At 41.1% G+C, this 26,868-nt stretch overlaps 1 protein-coding gene across 1 annotated transcript in view; it reads right to left on the bottom strand.

The window, feature by feature from the left end:
* Positions 1-14,915, bottom strand: part of LOC139200131 (roundabout homolog 2) — a 40,916-nt gene extending 26,001 nt beyond the window's left edge. Inside the window, exons 1-4 of the mRNA XM_070829364.1 lie at positions 14,435-14,915; positions 2,052-2,209; positions 533-653; positions 298-436 (exon numbers count right to left, since the gene is read on the bottom strand). Of these exons, the coding sequence (XP_070685465.1) occupies positions 298-436; positions 533-653; positions 2,052-2,209; positions 14,435-14,915 (899 nt within the window). The remainder of the gene's footprint in view (positions 1-297; positions 437-532; positions 654-2,051; positions 2,210-14,434) is intronic.
* Between the last annotated feature and the right edge of the window lie 11,953 nt (positions 14,916-26,868).

The raw sequence follows: 26,868 nt of genomic DNA, 5'->3' as shown, positions 1-26,868 counted from the left end.
AATATACATTTTATTGAGTTGAGATGAAAAAAGGATGACACTGGTCACAGGAGGATTCAACCAACTAATGAATCCTCTTTGGTCTCTTCCATTTATGAATTTATATTAGCAGACTGATAGACAGGCATGAATTAATGAACAATTACTCCACATATGTTTTCTGGGTCACATGTGTTAATAATCCAATAGATTGTTAACATGTGTTGTAAAGCTCTATTTCTTATTCAGCCTCATAAGATGTTACATGTGCATCAACAGCCAGACGGACATGGTCATCGTCACGTCTGTCGCTCTCACCTCCCGCGGGGGAGCTCCCCTTCCTCTCGGCGCCATCGGACGGTGGGGGCGGGATCCCCATGGACCTCACACAGGAAGTCGACAGTCTCTTCCTCCATGACCACTTGGTTCACCGGCCTTCGCACCAACACAGGGCGTTCTGCAGAAAGAGAGGAGGTTCCAAACCACTGCAGCTTCACTTAAAGGACTTAATGCTGCTACATGAGTACTTACTGCATAAATATCAGAAACTCACCGTACACCACCAGCTCTGCGGGATCGCTGTCCCTCTCTCCAACCATATTTGTGCCCACACAAACGTACATGCCAGCATCGCTCTTCCTCGTATGAGATATCATCAGTTTTCCCCCACGCATCTGAAAAAAACAGCAGAGTGATGAGGTGAAGACACCAGACTGATACAACTCAGTGCCGTTACTATATATATAATATACAGTAGAGGTGTGTATACTTTACTTTAGCATTTCTATTTGATGCTTCTCTTTTTTCTTCTACTCCTCTACAATTCATAGGAAACTATGGCTACAATTAATTTGAATATGTTACATTCAAAACATTGAACAGTAAAATGCTATGTACACTTAAATGCCTCAGTAATAATAATAATAAGCCATTAACATAATATTTAATAATGTAACACTCACAGGGACCAGTTTTCAGAACTGAGCACTTTTACTTTGTATACTTTAAGTATATTTTGCTAGTATTACTAATGTGCTTTAAGTAATTTTAAGTCTTCTTTCCTTTTCTTTTTCTTTTCTGCTGATAATATAGTATTTTTATGGAGTGGATCTGAATCCACTCTCCTCCACCACGGCTTCAACTACATGGTCCTTCATCACCTTCAGCTCGTGAATTAATCTCAAAAAATGCCTTTCAAAAACGACCAGCAGTTGGTTGAGGTGTTGATTTTACAGGAAAAAGAGAATAAGAGTGGCAGCAGAATCCAATGCGTTTTCTGGTCTATAGAAAAACCAAGGTGTCTGCATTGAATTATGGTCTATTGAATCTATTGTCATTCTAGATGGGCATCTCTGCGTTTCTCCTGGACTGCTGGATGTTGCTAATAAACAGTGTATTTATAAAGGAAGCTAAGAAGAAAAAAAATACAATACCTGAGTCTTATGAATTATGTTTTAGATTATGTTTGCCACTGAATGCCATTCTTATTAATTTTAGCTATTGTTTGGCCATATATCCACGACAATAAGAGAAGCAAAACAACAAAATAGACACAAATGTTAGTGATATTCTATATTTTTGTTATCATCGAACGAAGCATCTCATGAAAAGACCAACACAATGCATCAGGCTGTCTCTCATTACTTTCTCACTTGCCTGCTCTGTCCATGGCTCTCAGCCACGATACCATTTGTTCCTGATAAACACATAAAGGTAAATTTATAATACTAAATTAAAAAATAAAAAAGTAAATCAATACTTTAATTTTTAGGAAAAAGACTCAATAATTTCCTCAAACAGTTGAGCACTGTAGTTTACTTTAACACGAGTAAACAGTGCATTAGTTTAGGGACTATTTTAAGGTGTGGATTCATGCACATTCAGTGACCTGGTGAGAGTTTATGACATCAATTCTCATTTTCTTTTGCAGATTTGGTTAAAATTTGCACTAAAATTGGACAGACATTTGACTAATGCTTGGCACAGAGGTTAATTAGCTCCATCTGCTTACTGAATTTATTTTGAAATGGGAGCATGGTTCAGTCCCTGTTCAGTGTTTGTGGTGAACTCACAGAGATACGATCATCCTTGGTGCTGACTCGCACGTTGTTGCGTTTCCAGGACACGGTGGGCTCGGGGTGACCCCGTGGAGGCACACACTCTAACACAGCAGGCTCACCAGCAGCCACCACCACATCGCTCGGGGCCTGCCGGAAATCATCTCTCAGGACTAAGAAGAAAACACAAAGAAATCTAATTAGCTTCAGAGGCCCAGTCTGTCTGATGCACTTAAACAAAGGCTGGAAATCAGACGCACAGATCGGTGAGCAGCAGCACAAACACATGACCGCTATTATCAAAAGAAACACCAATTTGTCTTGGACATCATTGAGACTTGTTTTCTAGAGTGAACCGTCTTCTCGCTGAGGGTTGGCTGAAAACAAGCTTATTGAGAGAAAGTCGATTATTGTGTTTGCATTTGCATGACTGCTCAAATCCCCGGCAACGTCCTTGTTAAACTGCACTCTCTCTTTTAATGTTTTCCCAGGCCTGTGTCCTACTCTGCTGTCTCTCCTGTCAGAGCAGATGAATAATGCACATCTCTCAGTCCAACATGGAGTAAACAAATAACAGCGCATTCATAATTTAGCCCATGTGTGAGGGAGAAAAAAATGGCCTTTGCATTAATGAAAGGACTGAGTCTCCGATTCCCATCGCTATCTTACAAATCTGCAATACTCGGCAGACAAAAGCCTATCCTCGTGTCACCCCTGAAGTTTGCCACCTTGAGAGTGTCGACAGGATAAGATGACTTTGACACAGCGACCTTTGATATTTTATAATCTTCTGCTGTGATTGACAGATGAAAGACTCGGTGTGAACTATGAACTGGAGCCTCCTCATGACAATGGAAACTCATGCTCGGATGCAGACAGACACACATTTTCAAACACGCACACACACACAAGTGGCTTCACTCGTCATGTTGGACCACATCCTGTGGCTACAGCCTACAGAGTTTTTTTTCTGTCAAAGTGTATTATTCCAGCACGATCAATCAATGCACTCTCCTTTTACACTTCATGAATATTTTAGCAATCTGTCACAGATACAAAGATGAAAGATCATCTGTTTTTTCTGTCAATCTCCAATCTACACCAAAGACTGAACATTAACTACACATTTCACAATCATCAAATGAGCGACCACTAAACTCCTCTAAAAGCAACTATCCAAACATAGTTCAGCAGCTGTAATAAGGCCTCTCAAGCCCAATGTTTGGATGTTTATGTGCTCTAGTGTAAGATAACTAGCTCACTACCTAACTTAGCCTTAGATTGACAGGCAAGGTGCATTTTATTAGCTAATTTCATCAGTTTATGTTATGTTACAAAAAGTGGGAGTTACAATATCAGAGTTCAGAGTGACGATAGCAGCTCTATCCTGCAGTTATCCTTAGTTTAAGGAAGTTTACACTCCTGTCAAATTTGCATTATCAATTACTCTTCATTTAAATACGTACACTAACTAGAAAAATTGCAATTCCTGAAGAAATTGCAGTGTGAATACTGCCCTGCTGCCATCTGGTGGCTCAAACGTCATTAATGAGCTGCTGGTCGTCAGCTGTCAGGTTGCCGTGGTGACTGTGCTTGCCAAGTCACTCTGTCCTCAAAGGCCGATTTCAGCTGTGACACACCTCCAGTGTTGCCAGGTATACGATAATTATCATATTTGTACGATAATTTTGCCGATCAATAGTCCAAAAAAAGGCCAAAAGTACGATAATTTGACAGTTTCCGTGAACGCGTGGTTCCAATCAGCCTTCCTCTAATCTGCCGTACAGTTTTTGTGAACTCTGAAGGCATCTCTTATCATGTGACATTTCCAGCCAATCGTAATTGGTTTAGCGCGAGATACGAGCACCTGGATACAAGTGACGTCTCGGAATAACGCGCATGATTGGCTGATCATGCCCCATTAATTAATGTATTTGTTTTATCATTGAGTAATAGTTGGCAGCAGGCACGTTTGAAGATGTGTAGTTATTTTTCAGGACAAAGAGAGAATGTTCTGAATTATTCTTTGAAAAAAGATTGCTCATATAATTAATTCAAATAGTATTCAAATTAATGCAAAAATAAATTTCACTAAGTGAAGCCAGATTTACTCTTTATTTTCTTCTCAGTTATTATGAATACTGTTTCAAAAAAGTTAACCTGCTGTGTCAATTCACTAACGGTGGGTGGCCTCATGATTTAGCTCATTAGTTCCCATCTGTCATTTGTTTATGGGGGACACATTAGTGTAACACAACTAAATTGGAGCACACAGCAGTGGATGAGGACACTTTTAAACACTTATAGAACAACTATATTTGACTATCGCGCAACAGTAAGCTTGTTATTTTGGTTATGACGGCTGTACGATAATTTACCCCAAAATACGATAATTTCGAGTCTGTGGTACGATAATTATACATTTCCCACCTGGCAACACTGCACACCTCTGAAAATCCAGGTTTTACTCAAAACGGTACTTGTCACAGCCATAACGTGCGGACCAGTGGAGAGAAGAGGGGCAGCTGAACACGGACACGTAATTAAAGGTCTCTATCTTGTGAAATGAGAGCGCCGGAGCAGGTAAGCAAAGTCTTTGTCTCTCCCTCCTTCGTCCACTTCTCCCTCTCAGTTAACAATGAGGCTTTCGGTCGGCACTCCCGTCGCTCCGAGGTTCGGCTGCGTACGTTTCCGTGTGTTCCGAGCCACGTCACTGCGTCCGCACGGATTTTTCTCTACGTTTTGAGGCATAAATTGTGACGGTGGGTGACGCGGTTCTGCCGTCAGAGAGTTAAAGACAAAAGTTTCAGGCGATTTTTCCCGCTCCTCTCGCGATGACGTCACCCGCTCTAGCGCCGCCACATACACACTCATGTAAAATGAGAAAAAGGAGGGAAAACGGCATAAAACTCAAGCTGCGATTTTGTCAAAACAGTAGATCATAGAGCTGAACCGACACCATCATGAGCAGCAGAAGACTCTGCTGAAGATGAAGATGTGTCATTTGATTGGATAAAGTTGAAAGATGACCTCAATGTCACAGTTTTAAAAGTCAAAACTTTGTGGGTTTGGTCAAAGATTTCCGAGCCAAAATAACATTAGAGTGAATGAGGGAGTTGAAGTGTTTTCCTGGTGCTTTGGGGCCGATAGTTCAAAAATCGTGAGTCAGACAGCTGAAATGGTTGAGTTTCAAATTTCAAAGACAAATTTCTCTACGTTTTGATGCATGAATTGTGACTGTGGGTGAAATGGTTCGGCCGTCAGAGTCAAAAAGCTTTAAATTAGGTGGAAACAGCTGAAGGTCTTGTGACCTGTTTAAAAGTTTAATGGCGTCTCTAGCTGAAAGTATGAGGAAGCTATAAGGAAGTTGAAGAGAATTTGAAAATTCATGTCATGTAGCCTGATTGTCGCTGATTGGCTTGGAGAAATCTCGTAGTTCTACTGCCTCATGGTGAGGCAAGTGGCGGCATTTTGAACTCCCACTTAAGTTACCAAATATGGTCCCTTGCCACGATAAATGGTTAAAGGCGAACTTGAGTGCAGCATTTTATCACGTACCTGTTTTAGCGTGTCGGCTCCAGCCAGCTAACAGGACGCATGTTCCTTTGTATGCCAACCTCAAATTAATTATAATGCAGTAATACTGGAGCTAACTATCTCCAGCCTGAAATACTTAATACGTTCCTTTATTTCTGTAAACAGGTGATGATACTGACTGCCTAGAACCAGTGCTGGGGAGTAACTAGTTACATGTTACTACTTAAGGGTAATTCAATTGCAATAAATGTTATTGTATTCCTAAATGTAATTAAATTACAGTTACAAATCAAATTGTTGGTAATTACAAAGAGGCTACATCCAAATCTATTGTTTTCAGTAAAAAGCTTATAAGTACGGTAAAATGTTCACTTGGTTGCTTTGTATCTTTTTGCCGTACAGCAATGGCTTTTTTTGGCATATGTCTTGACAAAGCGGGTCAGCAAAACCGCTGGGACAAATTTAAGTGCAACACCATCATGGGTGGGATGGCTTACAAGGAGCCGTCTCTGCATCTAGACACAGTCCATCCATTTGCCGACCATGCTGAGGTGGGTGGCCATGTCATCGCACAAAAACCTTTTAGTGCTGGGAACTCAACAGTATTTTCCTCAATCTTAATCCAAGTTGAGGAACTTTTAATAAAGATTTGACAGTAATCAGTATCAAGCACTGTTAGTGTGTAGTTCGGACTGCCGGGTTTAAATTTATGTTTTTCAATGTTGCATTTTAGCAGGGTGACTAGTAATCTGTACCCTATTACATTTCAAAAGTAACTTTATTCAAGACCCTTGTTTGTCAGCAGGAAAAGACAAACTTTTCGGCCAAGTCTCTGTGACTTGCCATAAACCAGCTACGGTTGCTAAAATGAAATCATCTTGTGACAGTCTTACTTTAATCAAAGACCTAATGTTCCAAAGATGACTGTGAATTTCAAGTGGTAAAGAGAGCTTGGCAGGCTTAACAACGGTAAATAATGTATATCAATGGGTCTCAGTTAGTGTTTACTCATTAGGGTTTAGTGACATTACTGTAATCCACCTTAAATCAACTTAACTAAGCAGTGAGTTCATTCTAAGCCAATTACTAAATCTATGCCGCATTGATTATCTCCCAGTACGCCTGACAGGTCTGTGTCAACATGGCAGCTCTGGCCTTTAATACTGCATCAATATTCAGACCCACCACGCTGGCATAAAATCTCATCTGAAATGACTTCATCACAGCTATTTAAAGATGGAAAAGCACTCCTCCCTCTAGCGTGACGGCTGTAATTGTCTTGGGTAAACAGCCATGAATATTCCAAAAACAAGCAGCTGACAGTTTTGCCTCAGGCCTGAAGTGGGCATCGGTCAGTCCCTACATTACATACCCTTTTCTCCAACGTGCTCCCTGATATGAATCAGTCACCACACCTGCCTTCTTAGACTGCACGTTATTGAAAAGAAGTGGATGTTTACTCTCTTCACTCTCTCTTTTTTTAATGCCTTGACATTTAGACTATGAAAAAATGAAAAGTCTTAACAAAATGAAGACTCAATCAAAACTTCTAACCTGTTTGACATTATTAAATTTCTCATTCATGCAGTCAGTCAATCATTCATAGTCAAACACTATGATACATGTCAGAGCATGTGAGGAGGAGGAACTTGACTGGCTAGGGGTTTGTGGGGGGGCTTGTGGGTATAAATATAGCATGGACATCTGCCACTGAGAAGTAAAACACTCTAAATATCCTCACAAAACTGGACAATTAAGGAGTCTTTGCAGGAGATATAGTAGCGGCATGGGTGGATTATAACCAGTAAAGGCACTGACACTCCTCTCAAAGGTCTGCTCACCAAGTAACCCCGACCCTGTTCACTTGGCTGCCTGTTTCAAATGCTTTGCAGAGCTGAAGGGCTAATTGAAAGCACTGTATTATTTTTAGACCTTCCGTCTGTAAGGCCTGGTTAGATGGGTGCACAGAGACCTTTGTTTCACTGCCATGGTGACTGAAGTGAAAAAGTTATGGGCAGAGAGCTAATCCCTGAACTGCACACACACACATACTCCCACAGATACAAATACACACAGACACAAAACACACGGGCGCGTACACACACACACACCTCGAGCATTTGAAACTCAGAGTCCCCGGGCACAGACTCCAGAAAGTGGGACATTTGAGGGCTGAAACACATGCCAGAGAGCAGAATATATTCCTGACATCACTACCCCCAAACACTGCGCTACACAAGCTCCAAATTTTTCTTTGAAGCCGTGCTCAAGTTAATGTGATCCTTCCTTGCTCTGACTTTAAAGCCCGCCATGCCAAACAGAGTTTCCCACGGATGTTTGTGCGCAATGATGATCCCACCACAGAATCGAGCAATCTCCCAGAAACACAGACATGACCCCCCCCCCCCACCCCACCCCACCTCCCGAAGGGGCTTCTGTCCCTAACTTAACTTCTCAGACATAATACGCCTAGGTCTGCCGAATAATCTCCTAAACCAGGCCCTGCGCTATCGCTTCTGTCCCTCCACAGTGGGCTCAGACAGGGAGTGTGGTTACTGCAGGGCATCGGAGGTTTGACCCTGCCTCTGCAGACACAAATCCTCATATTCCCCAAGGCACTTCCTGTGAGCTTAAATAATGGCAAAGCAGAGCTAAATGACTTTCAGTGGTTTCATCATTATTTCTGTGGGCGCCATTCAGAGAGCACCCATTCATTTTTAGGACTTTAATATTTCAGGGATATACAGATTAGGATATTTAATCTCCCCGAGAATATTCATCATTTGATTTTTAAGTGACATTTATCTCTATAATATAGTGTTTAGAAGAGAGGAGCTCTAGCACTGCAGAAAGGCCATCTGTTGGTGTTTTTGGAAAAATGAACACAGTGAGGAAGAGAGATTAATCAAAAGAAAACTGTATGGCATTCACAATTTGTATTGCATGTACAGGGATGTAATATGCAGAATATTGTTGGCTGCTTGTTTTGTTAATTAATCGTGACTTTGTCGAAAATCAAGCAGCCACAGGGCAAATTACTTAACAGCTCACGGACCATTTACTCAGCCAGCAAGTAGAAAGAAACATGATGGGCGAGTTTGACAGACAGGATGGGGCAAGTGCGCCAAACACAAGGTGACAGGGAGTGTGGAAAGCAGGCAGAGCAGACAGCGTGGGCCGGACACATGAGTGAATGGTTACCAGGCTTAGTGTTTCCACTGGTGACGGGTAGAACGGTGGACGGAGAACTTAAAGGACAGCAGCAGTGCACATTTTTGAGAGTCAGAAACAAACCGCTGCCTGGCTGCTATTGTTCTTTTATTTCAGAGAGCAATAAACCCGTTAGGGAGTTGGTCTAATCCCATTGCCATGATACTGCCCTGTCACAGCTAATGGAGGCTTTGCCTACAGAGGAGAGAGATTGCTTTAATCCATCCATTGTCTGATTGTGTTGATGGAAGATGAGAAGAGACTCCAGGGCAAATAGTCTTTATGAGAAACTCATGGTTATAAATTCCTCCACTTTCAAAAAACGCGTTGATGTTTCAATTACAAAGAGACACTGCATAGAGACAACACATTTTGCATTATTAGTGACAGTGCTCATATAAATCATAGTGGTTTGCACAATGTCAGTCAAATTTGTCTTGTATCCAAGTGCAGATAAATTCTAAATAACACATACAAAACTGTATTCACCAGGGATGATATATATCTGTGAATTGTCCCCGGAGAAAAGAGAACGTAGAGCAGAGGAAGAAACAAGCTGCAACCAGAACTGAAATTCCTTCATAATCCCTCATCAGGAGTAAGAGGAACATCTGGCTCTGAAGCCTTTTAAACAAGTTTTATTTTTTATTTGTCCTACTTTATTCTAATCCTGCCTCACCATGTGACCGTCTCCTCGCTGAGACAGGCAGACATTCACATTCATGATTGTGAAACAGACACTACTACTGTTTTTCCCCCCTTTCTTGCTTTCTTTCACAACCAAAAAAAAAAAAAAGCTGTTTGGCAGAATGGAGGAATGGATTTCAGTCCACTCCCACTGTCTCATTATTCTGTTTTTTTTTTAACAGCCAGACGAGTCAGCCGGTCACTGGCAGCTTACAGTAAAAAGGAAAGAAAAAAAGACAGAATAATGCCTGCTGCTGGCATTTCTGAGCAAAGCAAGCTCCTTATTACAAGGTGCTCTAGAAGGGAGCAACAGCGGCTATACAAAAAGCATAACTTGTGGACCTTGGGGTGCGCAAAATGCATTTGAGCATAAAAAAATATCACCTCAGCTGTAACTGTGCAGCTAATAGGCACTGACTGCACAGAACAAAGAAATCTATCTTAGTTCTTGAATCCTTTTTATGTTTTAACACAAACCTCGGTGACTACGAGGTGACATCAGCATTGGCCCCAGCTATTTTTTCTTCTATTTAATGAGATACATATCCACATTATTCATCGGCTATTATACCTTACGTCAGTGATCCTCAAAGCACAGCCCGCAGGTCAGTGGCGGCACCTCAGAAACATTCTGTGCAGCCCCTGAATGTGCCACGAAATGCATATATCATATTTTAATCATCAGTACATGTCAATTACTACGCTTTCAACAGCCTCCATTATAATCCACTACTGGTGTGTCAAACTCTGCCTCACTAACAAGCGTCAGGTTAGCGATGACAACTTGTAGAAAGCTAGTGGTTGCATGGCAACGAGGGGCACCCTGTGAGTGTCATGGAAAAACGTCCTGTCGTCAACGTTAGTGCGGCTGGGAAAAGTTAAAAATGGACGTGGGGATGGGATGGAGCCAGACAGCAAGACAGTTGTGATCAGAGGGAATCAGCACCATAAAACAAGTGCAGAGAAGTTAAGTTGATGTAGTAACAACAGTAATAATGATGAATATGTCGCTGTCTTCCTCTTTTTCTCCCTGCTGCTGGAGAAGCTTTCCAGCATCAAAAGGTTTAATAAATAGATTATTATTTTGGAATTATTGTTTTATCTGAGTAGCCTTCAGTCATATGCTGGCTCCCTCCATTGGAACTCAATCCTTCAAATTTAGAGAACCCCTGCCTTAGGTGAATTATGTGTGTGCAAATTCCTGTTTTTCCTTTTACTTAACTGGCATCTGTGAAAGTAAGTGATAAGCCACAGGTGTCTTCCTTACAGTATTGCTGCTGTGCTACATTCAACGTGGCTACCTCAATATAAGGGATATAATATATAATATAATATTTTCTGTAGCGCTGCTCCAGAGAAAATGCCAAAAATCCACTGATTCCTGCTTCTCAAATGTGGGGATTTGCAGCTGTTATTTGTCATACAAAGCTGAATATCATGGACAATCAAGCAAAACTAAAATCGTGGCTTAAACAGCAATGTGTTACGCAACATAAAATGAAAAGGGATTGTTCCTGTCAGTTTCCATTAGCTACCAAACAAAGAACTGACTTGGCTCCATGTCTGCTGTTAAATAGACAAGGCTATGTCACACCTCCTTTAACAAAACACACCCAGCCTTATTACTGTGGACTTACTGATAAGCCTCGGAGCTTTTTAGATTATCCATTGCTTCATCGTCGGTGGCGACACAGTCAATATGATCACATGAATCCAATTAACGTGCTACAGTTCATGTTCCTGATCATACATTTTCTAAAAAAGAAGAGAAGAAGAAGCTGGATTGTGTTTTTCTGGCCTGCACAGAAGTGAACATGCCATGTCATGGAGGAAACTAGGAAAAGGAAATCAGTTTCACCGCAGTGGTGTGCAAACAGCTCAATACATCCATGAAACAATGACAAAAGATGATACAATGACAAAATGGACAGCGATCTTTCATGTAAGTCGCTTATAGAAGAATTTCCTCTCTTTCCTCTGTGATCCACAGTTACCTATAACAACTATTTATATGTTTCTCAGCAGAAGCAGTTCCCTCATATTTCTCGCAGACGCCAGTTCAGTGCAAAGAATAAGCCAAAGTTATGCCCATAATTCACGCAAGGTATCCTGGGGCTGAGAAATATGTGGCTAGAGTGATTGAAGTGCAAATCTTTAAGTGCACTGCAGAGAAAAGTCTTAGTCATGCAGCACAATACATTATGCATCATTCACTGGCAATTAATGTGTAATTAATGTGGTTAAAACCAGGTTAGTGTCAGCACTCCTGCTCCCTACTCAGAGACATACTAACAGTCGAACAGATGCATTGGTATTAATTACTGCTTGGTTGGAGTTTAAAGCTCCTCCTCCTCCCACCTGTTGTCCCTCAGACTCCTGTCTCACACATAGCCACCACCAACACACACACACACACACACACACACACACACAACGTCTGCAAGACCACCAGCTTAAAACTGGCCTCTCATTAACACTGCACATTCCCCCCACCTCCCTGCCAGAGCTAATTGGGTCACTACTTACCCCACAGTCAGCACAACCCCACACAGAGGGGAGGGGGGAGTCTAAGACCACCATCATGCTGTCTTAGCATATGCCCTTGCTTGCTGGAGGCAGCACGATTAGAACAAAACAGGCACTTATTAATACTGTTAGTCACTCAATGCCCGCAGGTGAGTCATCCCTTCACCAATGTGACTGTATGACTGTAATTTCCAGCTGCACACAATGCAAAATTTCTTAATCAACCATTTAAAAGAGGCAATATAATGGTACATGCATCATTTCTTCTCCAAGCTCGGATATTTGCATTAGTGGGGCTGCTTATGTTTCCCGATATATAGTATATCTGAGGATGCTGTCCCTATTTTTGGACATGAGCTCGAGATGAGTTCAGCCAGCCATGAACACTTTCGTAAACTGCCAGTGAGGAAGCCTCAATATGGTGGTAGATAAGACTGTGCTCAAATTGCTGTTTTGTGTTTTTTAACGGGGACAATTCGACCTTGCTAATCTGTTATGCTCCTTCTCCTAATCAACCCACTGACTAATCCATTTTCTCATGCCAAAGAGAGCTGCAGTTCAGCCCAGGGCCGAGCCACATTGGCACAATTAGGAGGGGAGGAAGACAATGGCACGTGTCCTGAACCGAGGAGGGAAAATAATAGACGCGGCTCCTAGTGGAGGCGTTTTACTTCAGTGCACTTTCACAAAGATAGGAGAAAGCTCATACCCCCGTGCTGTGCTCTTCCGCAGCCGCAACAACACGTCTATACAAAGAAAACACAGCAATACACGCTCACACATGATCTTGCTGGTACACACACAGGACTCTCAGGTGATGTGGCGATAATCTGGCTACCACAGAGAAGGTCTTCACAGGTCAGCAACAGCAAGTCTGTCACATTTCTCACAATAACTGATCAGTGACTGTTTATTTTCTGTGGACCTGTTCAAGCAAATATGCCTCAAAATATCACTAGTTTAAGTTTCTCAAATGCAATTATTTGCCATTTTTGACAGTTAACTCAATATCTTTGGGTTTAAGACAAAATAAGACATTTGAAGACATCGCTCTGGACGCAGGAAAATCATAATGGGAATTCTTCATTCAATTAAAAAATATTATACATATATTCATTAGTTGAAACTTGATTGGAGAATTGATCTATGCCATACATGGAGCATTACTGTGATGTAATGATGTGAAGGTCAGGTAGGTAGAGGTCATTTAAGGGGAGATTTAGACATTTGTCAGACATGATATTCTCCTGCTTTTGCCCGTTAGCCATGATAACATTTGATTCACCACCTCAGTTATAAAGATTTGGGAAACTCGCACTCTGGCAAGAAGCGCAGGCGTCCTGCAGCTTTCAAAAAATACTTCAGTTTAACAGAAATCATCTCAAACACTTGTCATTGAATCTGACCGACAGCGAACACAGACAGTAGTCCTCTGGAAATCCTTGCAGTTGTTGCACCAAGCTGCATAGCATAACTGATCAGCAATGACACAAAGACAAGTGTTTGAGGTGATGTTTCTCCTATTAAGTGTTATGAAAGCTGTAGGAGGCTCACACTCCTTTACAGATTGATTTTGATCTTGTCAGTCTAGCTTTCCAAAATCTCTGCGACAGAGCTGGTGAATTAAATTAGGGACTGACTGAAAGCGATTCCATTACATCAGTATCCATGAATGATTGTTACTGGTAGCAGAAACATTTACTTTTATAATGATGCTGACAGCATTTATTGTGTATAACTCACATGATGACCAATAGCCAGTCTCATAACCAATACTTATTATGGACAACCCAGGTAAAAAAAAAAACACGTCACAGTTTGACTTTAATGTCTAAACAAAACTTATATGGTGTCATTTCAGTATGCTGTTCCACTCTAATAGCCTCTAATAATTGAATAAACGACTTCTTACCAACAGTAATATGCAATAATGTTTGCCAAAATCTCAATAACTGAACTCAATATGTCATAGTATCCCTATGATATCCATGTTACCTACTTAGATTTATGGCTGGTCTGCTAAGTAGGTGGTTAAGCAGCTAAAATGCCACAAAAATGTCTAAATTTATTGGCTTCTCTCCTGGCTTCTCTCAAGCTGCAATTAAACACCTAAAACAAAAAAACAGAGAGCTAAAGACAAAATACATTATTGTCACAGCAGACTAAAATTAGGAACGAATCCACAGGCTATTATTTATTACTGCATTAACAATCTTTAGGGGTTGCTTCCTACCGTCTGGTTGTTACACATCATTATTTTTAAGCACAGTAGACCTCCATAAAGCTGCTGGACAGCTGCAACAAGATCTGGGACACAACTACAAAGCATCTGCATACAGTACACGCACACACATCAACATAAAGTGCAAAACATGTGCAGAAATACAAACACACACACACATACTTTTAGGACTATGACCAATAACATAGAGCCTTACTAGCAACATCAAGTGAAGCGTTACGACTAATGGCCTCTCCCAGGTAGTTGCGGGCCACACAGGTGTAGACGCCCTCGTCTGGTTTGCTTCGCCGTCCGTGTACGATGCGTAGGAAGAAGAGGGAGCCGCTGGGCAGGAGCATGCGGTGGGAACGGGGGTCATCTTTGTCCGTCTCCACACGCTCACCATCCTTGTACCACTCTATAATGGGAGTGGGTCGGCCCTCTGCCTTGCAGTTGAGGGTGGCAGGCTCCCCCTTGGAGACAATCAAATCCGAGGGATCCTCTGCAATCCGAGGTGCGCTGTCTTCAAACCGTGCCCGGGACCCTGTGAAGTGGAGATGAGGACAAATGTCATCTATCCATTTGACCACCTGCAATTCATGACAACATCTAACCTCTTTGTACCAGTGGAGCCATTTGAAAGGAAAAAAATAGGTTCCTTCAGCGATGCGAAGGTGTGTAGCGAAGCAGCAAATCATGGGTAATCTATCTTTGAAGGGTGACTCTAAAATCAGACATCACGTTTTCCAATAACACTGTGTCTTTCAGATCACTACATTTGATATCCATTTACTCTTCCCGTATTCTGCAAAATGCAAAATGCAGTAGCTACATGCTGCCTATTGGTGTGGAGAACACATATTTAGCATTTTCACAGAAGACGCCACCTGTACAGAGGATCCAACCACCCATGTAAAATGATAATGGACAATCTCTGTGTCAATCAGGATAGCTGCAGAGGTAGCGATGATGGTTGTTGGAAAGCTGAGAATGAGACCACAGTCAGGCCTCGGCATTTAAGGGGAGAAAGAGTGAGTTGAGAGAATGAGTGAAGCAGAGAGATATAGATAGATAACTCCCATATCCCTCTCTCTGGGGATCCATTACTATCTTCCCTTGACTGAGGGAAAGACACATTGCTTCAAGTCCTAAGGTAAGCTTTTAGAGCAAGACCAAATGTCTGTAACAGTGTGTTACAGTTAGAAAATGAATAATTCAAAATGCTGCTGCTTTTAGTTTGGTTCTGAGGAACAGATGGTCTCCCTCACTCTCAAAAAAAAAAAAAAAAAAGAAATGAAATGGTCACTGTGCCACTGATTATTGTGCTGCTCTGTCTGAGGCATTATTTTCCGCACATAATCTAGACTGCATGAAAATCCTCCATTATCATTGGAGAGGAGCAGTCAGGAGTAACCCAATGACACACATGTTGTTGCACATGCTGCTGTTACATTATACTTAAATCTAAAGGCATCAGGATAAACCCTCACTTTTCAGCTGTAAGCAGATTTATGTCTTTTCATGAACTGATTTGATCCAAGCTGGCCATGGGTCGCCATCATGGCATAAACCTGAAATAAACATCTAAAGAGCGATCTGAGCACTCTCCACTAACACCCCGGGGTCACAAACCAGGACAGCTCAAAACGCTAATGCAGGATGTGGATGAATACTAATCGAGCCATTAAAATGTGCCATAGCACCTCCAGCCAGGCCTGACAAAAACACACATTTCGTTTATAAAAAGAGAACAGTGTAAATCATTTCATGCTAGGCCTGTAAACTAATCCTTTTAGATACTATAATGGACTTTACTTTAGATTATATTCCATCACATCTGCACGGTATCAGTGAAGAGTACATGTTAATACATTGATATATGACTGTGTTTGTCCACAGAAAATGTGTTTTTATTATAAAGAAGTGTCTCCACAGACCAGTGATGTCCTGGCGGTGAACCGTGTTTTTAAAGCAGGTAAAAGATTCACTGGCAGTTTCAAATCCAAACTCATTTAACACGGTTACATGACTCTGAACTCCTCCTAAACTCATTTTCTATCGTAACTGGATTTTAGGACAAAAAAATAAATACTGTGAGAGAGCTGACCTCTTAAAAGATTATTCTGGCAGTTTAATGTTGCATTTCCATGAAGTATGTGTTCTTGGAGAAAAAATAATGGTCAAAATCCATTCAGCAAAGAGCAAAACCCAAAATATCTTGTGGTGTAACCCAGGCAGTGATGACGAACAGCTCCTTCAGTTTGTAGGTTATGTCCTAAAAACGATGGATCCTACACTTCCCATAAGGTGACTCTTTCATTATATCCTCTGTTAAATTCCCATGTCTCTCAAACCCCACATGCCTAGTTTGTAACGTCTTCAAGGTAACCCTTGTGACATCACCAGGGTTATTTCCTCAGGCTTGAAAAAGCTCCTCCAAAGCCATACAAGACCTGTTGTTATTGAGTAGTATTACTCATACCAAGTAAACTGATATTCATGTGAAAATCAGTGGAATGCCCTTTTACTAAATTTAAACAGTTCACAAATCTGGTTTTCAGATGACAAACTATTACTCGATAAAGTCTTAAACAACAATCTCTGGTACAGGAGCGAAGCTGCTGTTTTTGCTTCTTTCAGTGCAAAAACAGCGCTGGTGAGAGCAGCGACACTGAGCCGAAACAGTAAAACTGTGGGCCACAGAAACTGAAACAACTACACTAAAACACACTGCAGACAGACCCCTTTCACATTACGCTTCCTTTGTTAACATTAAAAAATGATCAATGCAGCTTTAATATAATGTGAGAGGAACACTCATTCCTCTGAGGGACTTTAAAGTTTTAGTGGCTCATATCTTTAATAATATATGCGATTGTTTTAATTAGTTCATGTGTATTGATCTCTATGAGAATTCCTGAATAAATACAGTTTAGCTTTTTAATGCACTACTTTTTTTTTTACCTATCACTGTATAATCCTTGATACAGTGCTGTGAAAAAGTATTTGCCCCCTTACAGATTTCTTCTGTTTTTACTTTATTGTCACACTTACATGTTTCAGATCATCAAACAAATTTTAATATCACACAAAGATAACCTGAGTAAATACAAAAAGCAGTTTTTAAATGATGATTTCATTTATTAAGGGACAAAAGCTATCCAAACCAACCTGGCCCTATGTGAAAAAGTAATTGCCCCCCCTTGTTAAATCATGAATTAACTGTGATTAACCACATGTTTGAAAGCTGAGTTCAATTTCACTTGCCACACCCAGGCCTGATTACTGCCAGAGCTGTAGAATCAAGAAATCACTTAAATAGACAACATGAAGTAGGCTGAAAGATCTCAAAATGCAACACATCATGCCCCGATCTAAAGCAATTCAAGAACAGACAAGAAACATAGCCATTGACATCTATCAGTCTGGAAGGGGTTAAAAGGCCATTTCTAAGGCTTTGGGACTCCAGCGAACAACAGTGAGAGCCATTATCCACGAATGGAGATAACATGGAACAGTGGTGAACCTTCCCAGGGGTGGCCGGCCCACCAAAATGACTCCAAGAGTGCATCGACGACTCATCCAGGAGGTCACAAAAGAACCCCGAACAACATCTAAAGCACTGCAGGCCTCACTTGCCTCAGTTAAGGTCAGTGTTCATGATTCAACAATATGAAAGACACTGGGCAAAAATGGCCTCCATGGGAGAGTTCCAAGGCGAAAACCACTGCTGACCAAAAAGAACACAAAGGCACATCTCACATTTGCCAAAAAACATCTTGATGATCCCCCACACTTTTGGGGAAAATATTCTGTGGACTGACGAGACAAAAGTGGAACTTTTTGGAAGGTGTGCGTCCCGTTACATCTGGCATAAAACACAGCATTTCAGAAAAAGAACATCATACCGACAGTCCAACATGGTGGTGGTAGTGTGATGGTCTGGGGCTGCTTTGCTGCTTCAGGACCTGGACAACTTGCCGTAATTGATGGAACCATGAATTCTGCTCTCTACCAGAAAATCCTGAAGGAGAATGTCCGGCCATCAGTTCGTGACCTTAAGCTCAAGCGCACTTGGGTTATGCAGCAGGACAATGATCCGAAGCACACCAGCAAGTCCACCTCCGAATAGCTCAAAAAAAACAAAATGAAGGTTTTGGAGTGACCTAGTCAAAGTCCGGATTTTAATCCGATTGAGATGCTGTAGCATGACTTTAAACAGGCCATTCATGCTCGAAAACCCCCCAATGTGGCTGAATTAAGACAATTCTGCAAAGAAGAGTGGGCCAAAATTCCCCCACAGCGATGTGAAAGACTCATCGCCAGTTATTGCAAACGCTTGGTTGCAGTTGTTGCCGCCAAGGGTGGCACAATCAGTTATTAGGTTTAGGGGGCAATTACTTTTTCACATAGGGCCAGGTTGGTTTGGATAGCTTTTTTCCCTTAATAAATAAAATCATCATTTAAAAACTGCTTTTTGTATTTACTCAGGTTATCTTTGAGTGATACTAAAATGTGTTTGATGATCTGAAACATGTAAGTGTGACAAAAAAGCAAAAACAGAAGAAATCTGTAAGGGGGCAAATACTTTTTCACAGCACTGTACATTTAGATGGCTCTTTCATGGTTTCACATTGACGCATTTATCTCTTGTAGTCTCTTATAGTCCGTGATCATTAATTTACGCCAATCAGTTCCTTTTTTATGGTGCCTTAACAAAGAAAATGCACAAAGAACTTTTTTTTCTGGGGTCGGTTTTCTTTGATACAGACAAATAACATTATGTTTACTCACAGGAATACGGGCTCATCTTAGTGGATAGCTCATCATTCCAACCACCCAATAAAACTATGAATCTGCCATTAACTACACCATTAGCCATTAACAACGGGCAACTTCAATCCTTTTATTATGCACATTTACAGCAGCTGTAGTCACTCTTTATTTTCTAATGTTCCCTTTCCAGTATTTATGAGATCCAGCTGTCCTGGTACTCAGTGTGTCATATGGAGAAGCTCTGGTTGCTTTCAATTTGTTTGAATGGCATGAATGCTGCGTATTAATTGTATTTGGTAAGTGCACATTTGATTAAGAGGAGAGACACCTTTGGAAATATCAAAAGCAATTTAAACGCCCGCAACTATGCAGATACTGTCCAGGTGTGAGGACTATTAATGGGTCTTAATACAAACTTATTACTGCCATCAAGCAACAGAATCAATGCAGCGCCTGCCTGATGATTTAAAGAGAAAATAGTCTTGTCAAAAAAAAGAGGAGCAAACAGCTTCAGGTGGCCAAAGTGACAAGAAGCAGCCCACTCCTGTGACAAGCGTGCAATAACAGAAAAGTCTACGCCACCTTGAGCACGACAGCAGCACATTTTCTTTGTGAGGAAGGATATTTTCACAGTAATGTTGGCTTCATGACAGGAAGATTGTGGTGCAGTGGTTGAAAGCACCTTTCAGCTGAAAAAAACTCTGTCAGACTCGCCTGTGTCACGGAGAAATAAACGTCACAGCGATAATTTGAACATCGGCAAAGGTATGTTTTCAGTTGGATCATAAGCACGACCCATTAAAGCCTGCAGTAGGTCCTCAGAGATATCCAAATGCATGTGGGAATTTAGAGTGTGACTTGATTTGTGTGAAAAATATTAATCTGAGGCATTCTGGTGTGAAATCGCTTTCACGTTTACAAGGGATGAACAAGCAGGGAAGGACATTGGCTACTCGTGTAGAGTTACAATATAAGAAATTATATAAACACAGGAAAAGATGTTTCCCTGCTTCAGTTCATTTAAGCTGTTGCTACAATTCAGAAAATCCACAGCTTTGATCGGTGCGTTGCAGTAAGTCACAGCATTTTCAGTGAGGAGAATGTTCTCAGTTTACGGGATATACAACTTTTATTATTTTGAAGGAGACGTGACTGAACGCCTCAAGCGTTTTCTCATCAGAAAATAAAACACAACAACAGGCTATATGAGATCAACTATCCCAGCGCTGTACTCTTCAACAGGCGTCTTGAATCAAACAGTGACCGAACAAATTTAGGTATTGATCCCAGAGGCTTGTTTTGAATGTTATAAAACATTGTTAAACCCCCCCCAGTAGTTACAAAACAAGGATCACCTTTGTGCTAAGGAGGTGTCATAACAGCCAAATCAATGAAAACCTTTTAGATACATCTTAACTTCTACAAACCTCACAGACCTTCAGTGTAAATGGCAAAAGGGAGCAAAGATAATAAATAAGAGTAACTGGCAGCCAACCTTGAGCTGTCGTCCAATACGGAGGGGGTCTTTGTGAATGAGAGCGTGCTGGCTTCATGCAAGGTTATCGCTCTTTAGTACGCTGTCAAGGTTATCCTGCGTACGAATGAATGTGTCAGGTCGAGAGGCAGTGCTGCTTTTAATGGAGAAACACACGAAATGTTGAAATTTGAACTGATATTTTCTCCTTTTATATGCCAAATAAAACACTTATGTCTATATCTCAGTGGTATTCATTTACATTTTCCTCCTTCAAAGTTTGTTGGTATTATCTAGTCTTATTATGTAGTCCCGTGAAGGCTTTGTACACTTAAGGTGCTCTTATCAAGATATATCTCTCTTGTTGAGAGGTTCTTGTAGTATTTTTAGTATATTTGTTAATATGAATGGTTTTGGAGTAATGTGATTAATAGGCCTTTTGACATTTTTAGATTGCCATTACTGTCTTTTTCTACTACAGGCTACATTGTGTAGAGGGACCAATTTCTCCCTTGATGGTCTTTTTAAGAATAATAATGAATATATTTACGATGCTTGTTGTTATCACCTGTTAGAAGTCATGATTCTGGCCACCTAATGAATGTATTTCTTTTAGCTCAGTTTTTGGTCTCCACCAACTCCTGTCGGAAAATATTCAGGTCTTTAGCTGCTAGGCGCTCCACTGTGTTCAGCAGCTAGTTGCTAACTGTGTCTGTCTGCTGTTTGGTGCTGATCAGGTCGTTTTTAGAGCTTTTTGCTGAAAACAGGTGCCTGCACAACGCTATAAGAGAGGTGAGGTGAGAGTGCTTAAGACTAAGCTGAAATGCACTAAGAAACTACATAAAACCGAGGGGAGCTGCAGATTCAGCAGATAATTCTCTGATTGTCATTTGATGCATTATCACATAATTTGTATGAATACCAAGAAGTGTACCAGCCTTTACACTGAATGTATGGTCATATTTGCATAGATGAACTTTACCTGATGAAAGTCCGAGGGCCAAAATAGTGTTAATAAAGCAAAAACAAGTGATGAACATTGCAGGATTCTTTGGTTTCTTTTCAGTGGTATCAAAAGAATTAGAGCTACAGACCTAAGTCATTATGATCTGCTTGTGTGTGTAAGGATGCTTAGATGTAGTAATTGTCACGATTTCATCCGATCTGAGAGAATTTCTTCATTTATTCACAAAGCAAATGAAAATATCCAGAGACAGCAAGCAACCACAGTCAAATGAAAGCCCATTAGTGCCGCACACAGCTCTGATAGACAAGCTATCACATTGGTCCTAATTGCAAACTCAGACACACGCCCACATGTTTGCTCATGGCGTCTCTTACGTTTCTGCCTCATCGAACACACAGAGTTACCAGGGTAAGAGCTGAGGGGGTGATCCAGATCACGTCTTGAAAACCCTGTTGATTCAGGCTATATCTGGCGTTTCTTGGCTCCTAGCTGCAGCATTGCATAAGGAGGGGCGCTTTCATTAATTAGTTTTTCTAAATATTAACCTCGCATCCTCCCTAGGGCTAGAAGTGTACTGCTGTCACGCTAATGTATGAAAACAACAAAATAGCTGAGGGGACGTCTCCGTTTTGCCTCAGATCTTGGTGCCTTTTAGCGACAGCCAGGCTCGGAACAAAAACCCAAACAAAGCTGGACCTGCCTGAGCTCACAGCTTGATATCCGAAGAAAAACACAACTATCTACCTGTTAGGCGGCATGCTCAGATTTACCATGCAAGTTAAAGTGGGACAGGAGCAGAAGGCTGGCAGCTTGTCTGTGGGGCTGGTGGCTGTCAGCTGAGATTTACTTGTCTTTTTCAATTTCAGTTCATTTACATACTTAAAAAGGCCAAAAATATTCATGTGACACTGTCAATTGATCGCTGTGGGAGGGTGATAAAATGCCACAGCACACTAAATTTCAAAGCAGAGATGTCAGGTTTAAATTTCTTCTGGCAACAGTCTGAGCTTTTTGAGCCCTTATTTGGCAACTGTTCCCCTTGCCCGTAATCTCATCTCCAAATGATGTCATCACCGACTGTACAAGAAGTGGGACATCATCGACATCCGGCAGCATGACTCAAGCCTGTGGCACATAGTGGTTTCATCATCCATGGTCGTTTCATCATGCGGACTGTGAGAGGCTTTAGTCGGCCTTCAGCCACATTTGTCACCAAGTAATGAGCGGGAGGACGGAGTGGACACAAATCACCGGCTAAGGGATGTTTAGCATCGATTAGTTCCACACTGAGCATGCCAACAGCTGAGTCTGAATGCAGCTCAAGATAACTGAGATTTCAATGAGATGTATTAGCGTCTACACTGATCGCGTCTTAATTGAGATTTGGTTTGTGTGTGTGTGTGTGTGTGTGTGTGTGTGTGTGTGTGTGTGTGTGTGTGTGTGTGTGTGTGTGTGTGTGTGTGTGTGTGTGTGAGAGAGAGAAAGAGAAAGAGCTGTGTGAAATCGAATACAACATGTGAAGGACGTTGTTGTTGTTTGTGCTCACAAAGACGCAAAGGATTGAGGAAACACATTGAAATAAAAACCCTACCACGCATCTTACGTTATTGGCTGGACATACGAACAAACACGCAAACCACATCTAGCTGTAACTCATATTAACACAAACATTTCTTTATCATCTCCCACAGAGCTCATGAAGCCCGTTTGAATCCTCTCAAGTATTTTTATGAATATTCGCAGCACCCTACAGCCTGCAGGAATGCGCAGTATGACAGGGGTGGGAATGAGAGAAAATGCCCACTCCAGATGAATGTATGTAGGCAGATGGTGTTGGTGGTGAAAAGTGCCTTTAATGTTAAAAGGTGGCACCAGTTCATGATCAAGAAGCAGAAAGTGGCAAAAGGAGTCACAGGAGCCGCGGAGCTTTTATAGTCAAATTATAGTATATCATTGAGGATGTAAATACATCCTAAAGCTAGACTGTTGAATTGGCTGGGTTGATATATATACGCCAATATCAATTTGTTTAAGATATATTGGTGTATTTCATCCAGTAAGTGACGAGAAATTGCAGTACTGAGATGCCAGTAAAAGCTTAGGCTGTTTAGGACCAGCAGAAACATTAGTAAGATACATGAGAAGTTTATTTTTCAACTGTAATAATTATTTAAAGCTGCTATGATCAACAATTTCATATCAACAATGAATCACATGACTGCTTATGCCTGAAAGGGGTCACTCAGATAATCATCGCCAAATTCTGCAAGTACCCTCAGTTCAACAAAGCATTTTAGCATCTTTCAGCTCCTAATTTTGGTTTTACAGCCTGAAACATTATTGATTCGGTTCACTGTATCTAACTTTATCAGCAGTGGGTAAATGAAAACTAAATGAAAAAGCTCCTCTTCTCCTCCTATAGTGCCTGTCCAGCACCAAACAGCAGACTAACACAGTTAGCTGGTGGAGCATTTCACTGCTAAAAGCCACAAATGTCCAAAAGAGTTAGTGGAGACAAAAGAAAAGATACAAATAGAGTCAATAGTGAATTAACATTTGCGAGGTCGCCAGAAATATGAGTCCAAATGAATGATAATGTTGCTAATATACCTGCTGGAAGTGTACACAGACAACGATGCTAACAAATTAGTTTCCGCAGCTTTAAAAGACAAATTAAAAGGTACATTGTGGAGTTTTCTTCTAGCAAAAGTTATGTTTATATTCAGCGTGTCCCATCAGAAAGCATTATGTTCATTGTTGAGGCCGACCAGTTGTGTTGAGTCTATTTCCCTCCTTGTAGAACATTTGAAAAGCCAATTTTTTAAAAAACATTTTTTTAAATGTGTTTACTTGTCTTTGGGTGTTGATGCTATCAACTCTAAATAAGCAATACAGCATGACTGAAAGCACCAGCAGGATGTAAATTGCACCGTCGTGTACTCATGACGCACACAGCAAAACAACACAGGGTCCCACAGGTAAAAACATTGCTCTATAGCACTACTAGTGGTCAAAAACTCAACACTGTACCTTTAAGGGACCCAGTCAGAAATGTAGTGAACGTTACTTGTTTGTGTAATCAGTCATCATGATGTTTTCAGAGTTTGAATACAAGTGTTGGCCTAAAAATTACAGTTTAATGTAAAATATGGCAGTAGTTTGCATCATCAGTAAAGATTTTTTGGTTTAATTTGATTTCATATTCATCAGGTTAAATTCAATTTAATTTGCTAAAGATTAAAACAGAGTACCATTCAGACCTTTAATACCCGATTAACTACAATTTATCGTCATTCTCTGAGAATGAAATGAAAAAAAAAAACATCTGCACTCTCATGAATTGTTTTTCTGAGCTCTGCTTTTGTTTAGGGTTTGGATTAAGGCTCAGAAATTTAAGCTGTTATAAGAGCAATGGTTAAAATGTATAATCTCCCTCTCAAAGGTAATCAAAATGAGCTTTTAAAAGCATTTCTGAATCATATGTGTGACTCCCCAAAGCCACTTTGGAGGGAGAGTCGATCTGCACACAGCTGAACTAAAAGTGAGAGTTTAATGGTTTCACTCCTTTGACCTCTCCTGCTGCCTAATGGCCTCCCTGTGTGACCACCACTGCCTCACCCTGAGAAAGATGTGCACCTTCTTGGCATTCACCAGTGGTATTTAAATATTGCAAATGAATGCATGTGTGACATTTCCCTTTATAAATCATTTTGTTGGGAGGATGCACTCCGCTCCCACAGCTGTCTGGGAAACGTGTTTGAAATCCAGCTAAACACAACATTTACATCCATCTGGAGGGACAGAAAACACGATAAGACAAGGCAAATACACTATGAGGCAGTCACGCCATATGGGCTATGAATGAGTGTGTTGGTGTGTGTGTGTGTGTGTGTGTGTGAGAGAGAGAGAGAGAGAGAGACAGAGACAGAGAGAGAAAGAGAGAGGAGAAGCACCCATAAAAGCCAGACTTTCATTATATTAATATTTTACCTGATGCGATGGCGATGAATGAGACAGTCACAAGTAGTAAATTTCCAAAGTTCATCTCCACACTCTCCCGGTGTCTGCAGCCTCTTGAAGGTCCACTCAAATTATCAATTAAACCAAACCTCCAGTCAGAGAATCACCCAGATTTGACTGAAAAAAAAAAAACAGGTAACCTGAACACTTTGGAGCCTGAGCCTCTGCTGGGATATTTCAAGCGAGTGAAATCATCCCCAAAAAACTTTGATGTCACTCCCAGAAACCCATGACAGCAGCAGGGTGGTGATCATCATCATCATCATCACCAGCAGCAGCAGCAGCAGCAGCAGCACCGCCCCGGAGAAACCTAATAACAAAACTCAGCAGCAGCACTTCTTCATCCCCGCATGGTCACACACAGACTTCTTTCTAAGATGTCCTGCTGCCGCTGAAAACAGAACAGAAAGAAAGGACGTTTTAACTATATTTAGCCCGGTCATGAATAAAAGAATTCCTCTCTCTGCGCTCTGATTCGGCCAGTTGCGGGTTGCGGCGTCAGTTTGAGCGAAAATGAAGCGCTGCACATGCCGAGCCGAGCTGCGCACTCCCTGCTGTCCGCACCAAATCCTCGCCAACCTCCAGGAGTCAGTGTTTTAAAGAGACAGAGACGACATCTGCCTCCTGTGTGTGTGAGTCTGTGTGTGTGTGTGTGTGTGTGTGTGTGTGTGTGTGTGTCTGTGATTGTGTGTGTGTGTGTGTGTGATTTGTGACTATAGGAGGACCAAAAAGTCCAATGGAATGAGATTATAAATGGACAAAAGGCGGGCATATTTTCTGGTCCTCCTTTTTTAATTGTGTGGCTTATTTCTGCGTTGGGGTCGTGGAGTTTTTGGGGGGTAAGGATTCAATTTTAGGTGGCTTTAAAGTCTATTTCATTAGACTTTAAAGCAGCAAAATCTTGAAAGAAAGAACAACCCAAAGTTAAATGTCTTTAAAGAGTCCTTGAAAGCAGAGTTGGGGCTTTTATTGAAGTTAGATGTTGCAGGGAGTTTTGAATTTGGGGTGAGTGTGGTCCAGCTTGGAAATGAAAAAATGTGAGCTTGTAATGATTTTATTCCGACTTTCCATCAACTATTAACTATTATTAACTAACTTAACTACAACTGTTTGAGTACCGATTGCTTTTTAGCCTTTTACGCCAAAAAAATCACGCTTTTGTCAAAACTCATGTTGTGTAGCCGAAACTGAGGGGTCACAAGTTTATATTGTTTCAGCCAAGAAGGTTGGAGACCACCCTGCTAGAGGTTACAGTTTGGGTTAAAGTTTCAGCTTAAAGTTGAGGTTTAATTTCTCATTTCAGGTTTAGAAATCTAAAATCTTTTCTTCTAGCAAAACTCCTGGTTGCAAAGAACTGCAACAGAGTTAAAAAGGGTTCCTGAAATCATTCAAACAAATTCTGAACACACACAGT

Source organism: Pempheris klunzingeri, chromosome 4 (assembly GCF_042242105.1).
Source record: "Pempheris klunzingeri isolate RE-2024b chromosome 4, fPemKlu1.hap1, whole genome shotgun sequence".
Classification (NCBI taxonomy): Eukaryota; Metazoa; Chordata; class Actinopteri; order Acropomatiformes; family Pempheridae; genus Pempheris; species Pempheris klunzingeri.
This window is presented reverse-complemented; position numbering and strand designations above follow the sequence as displayed.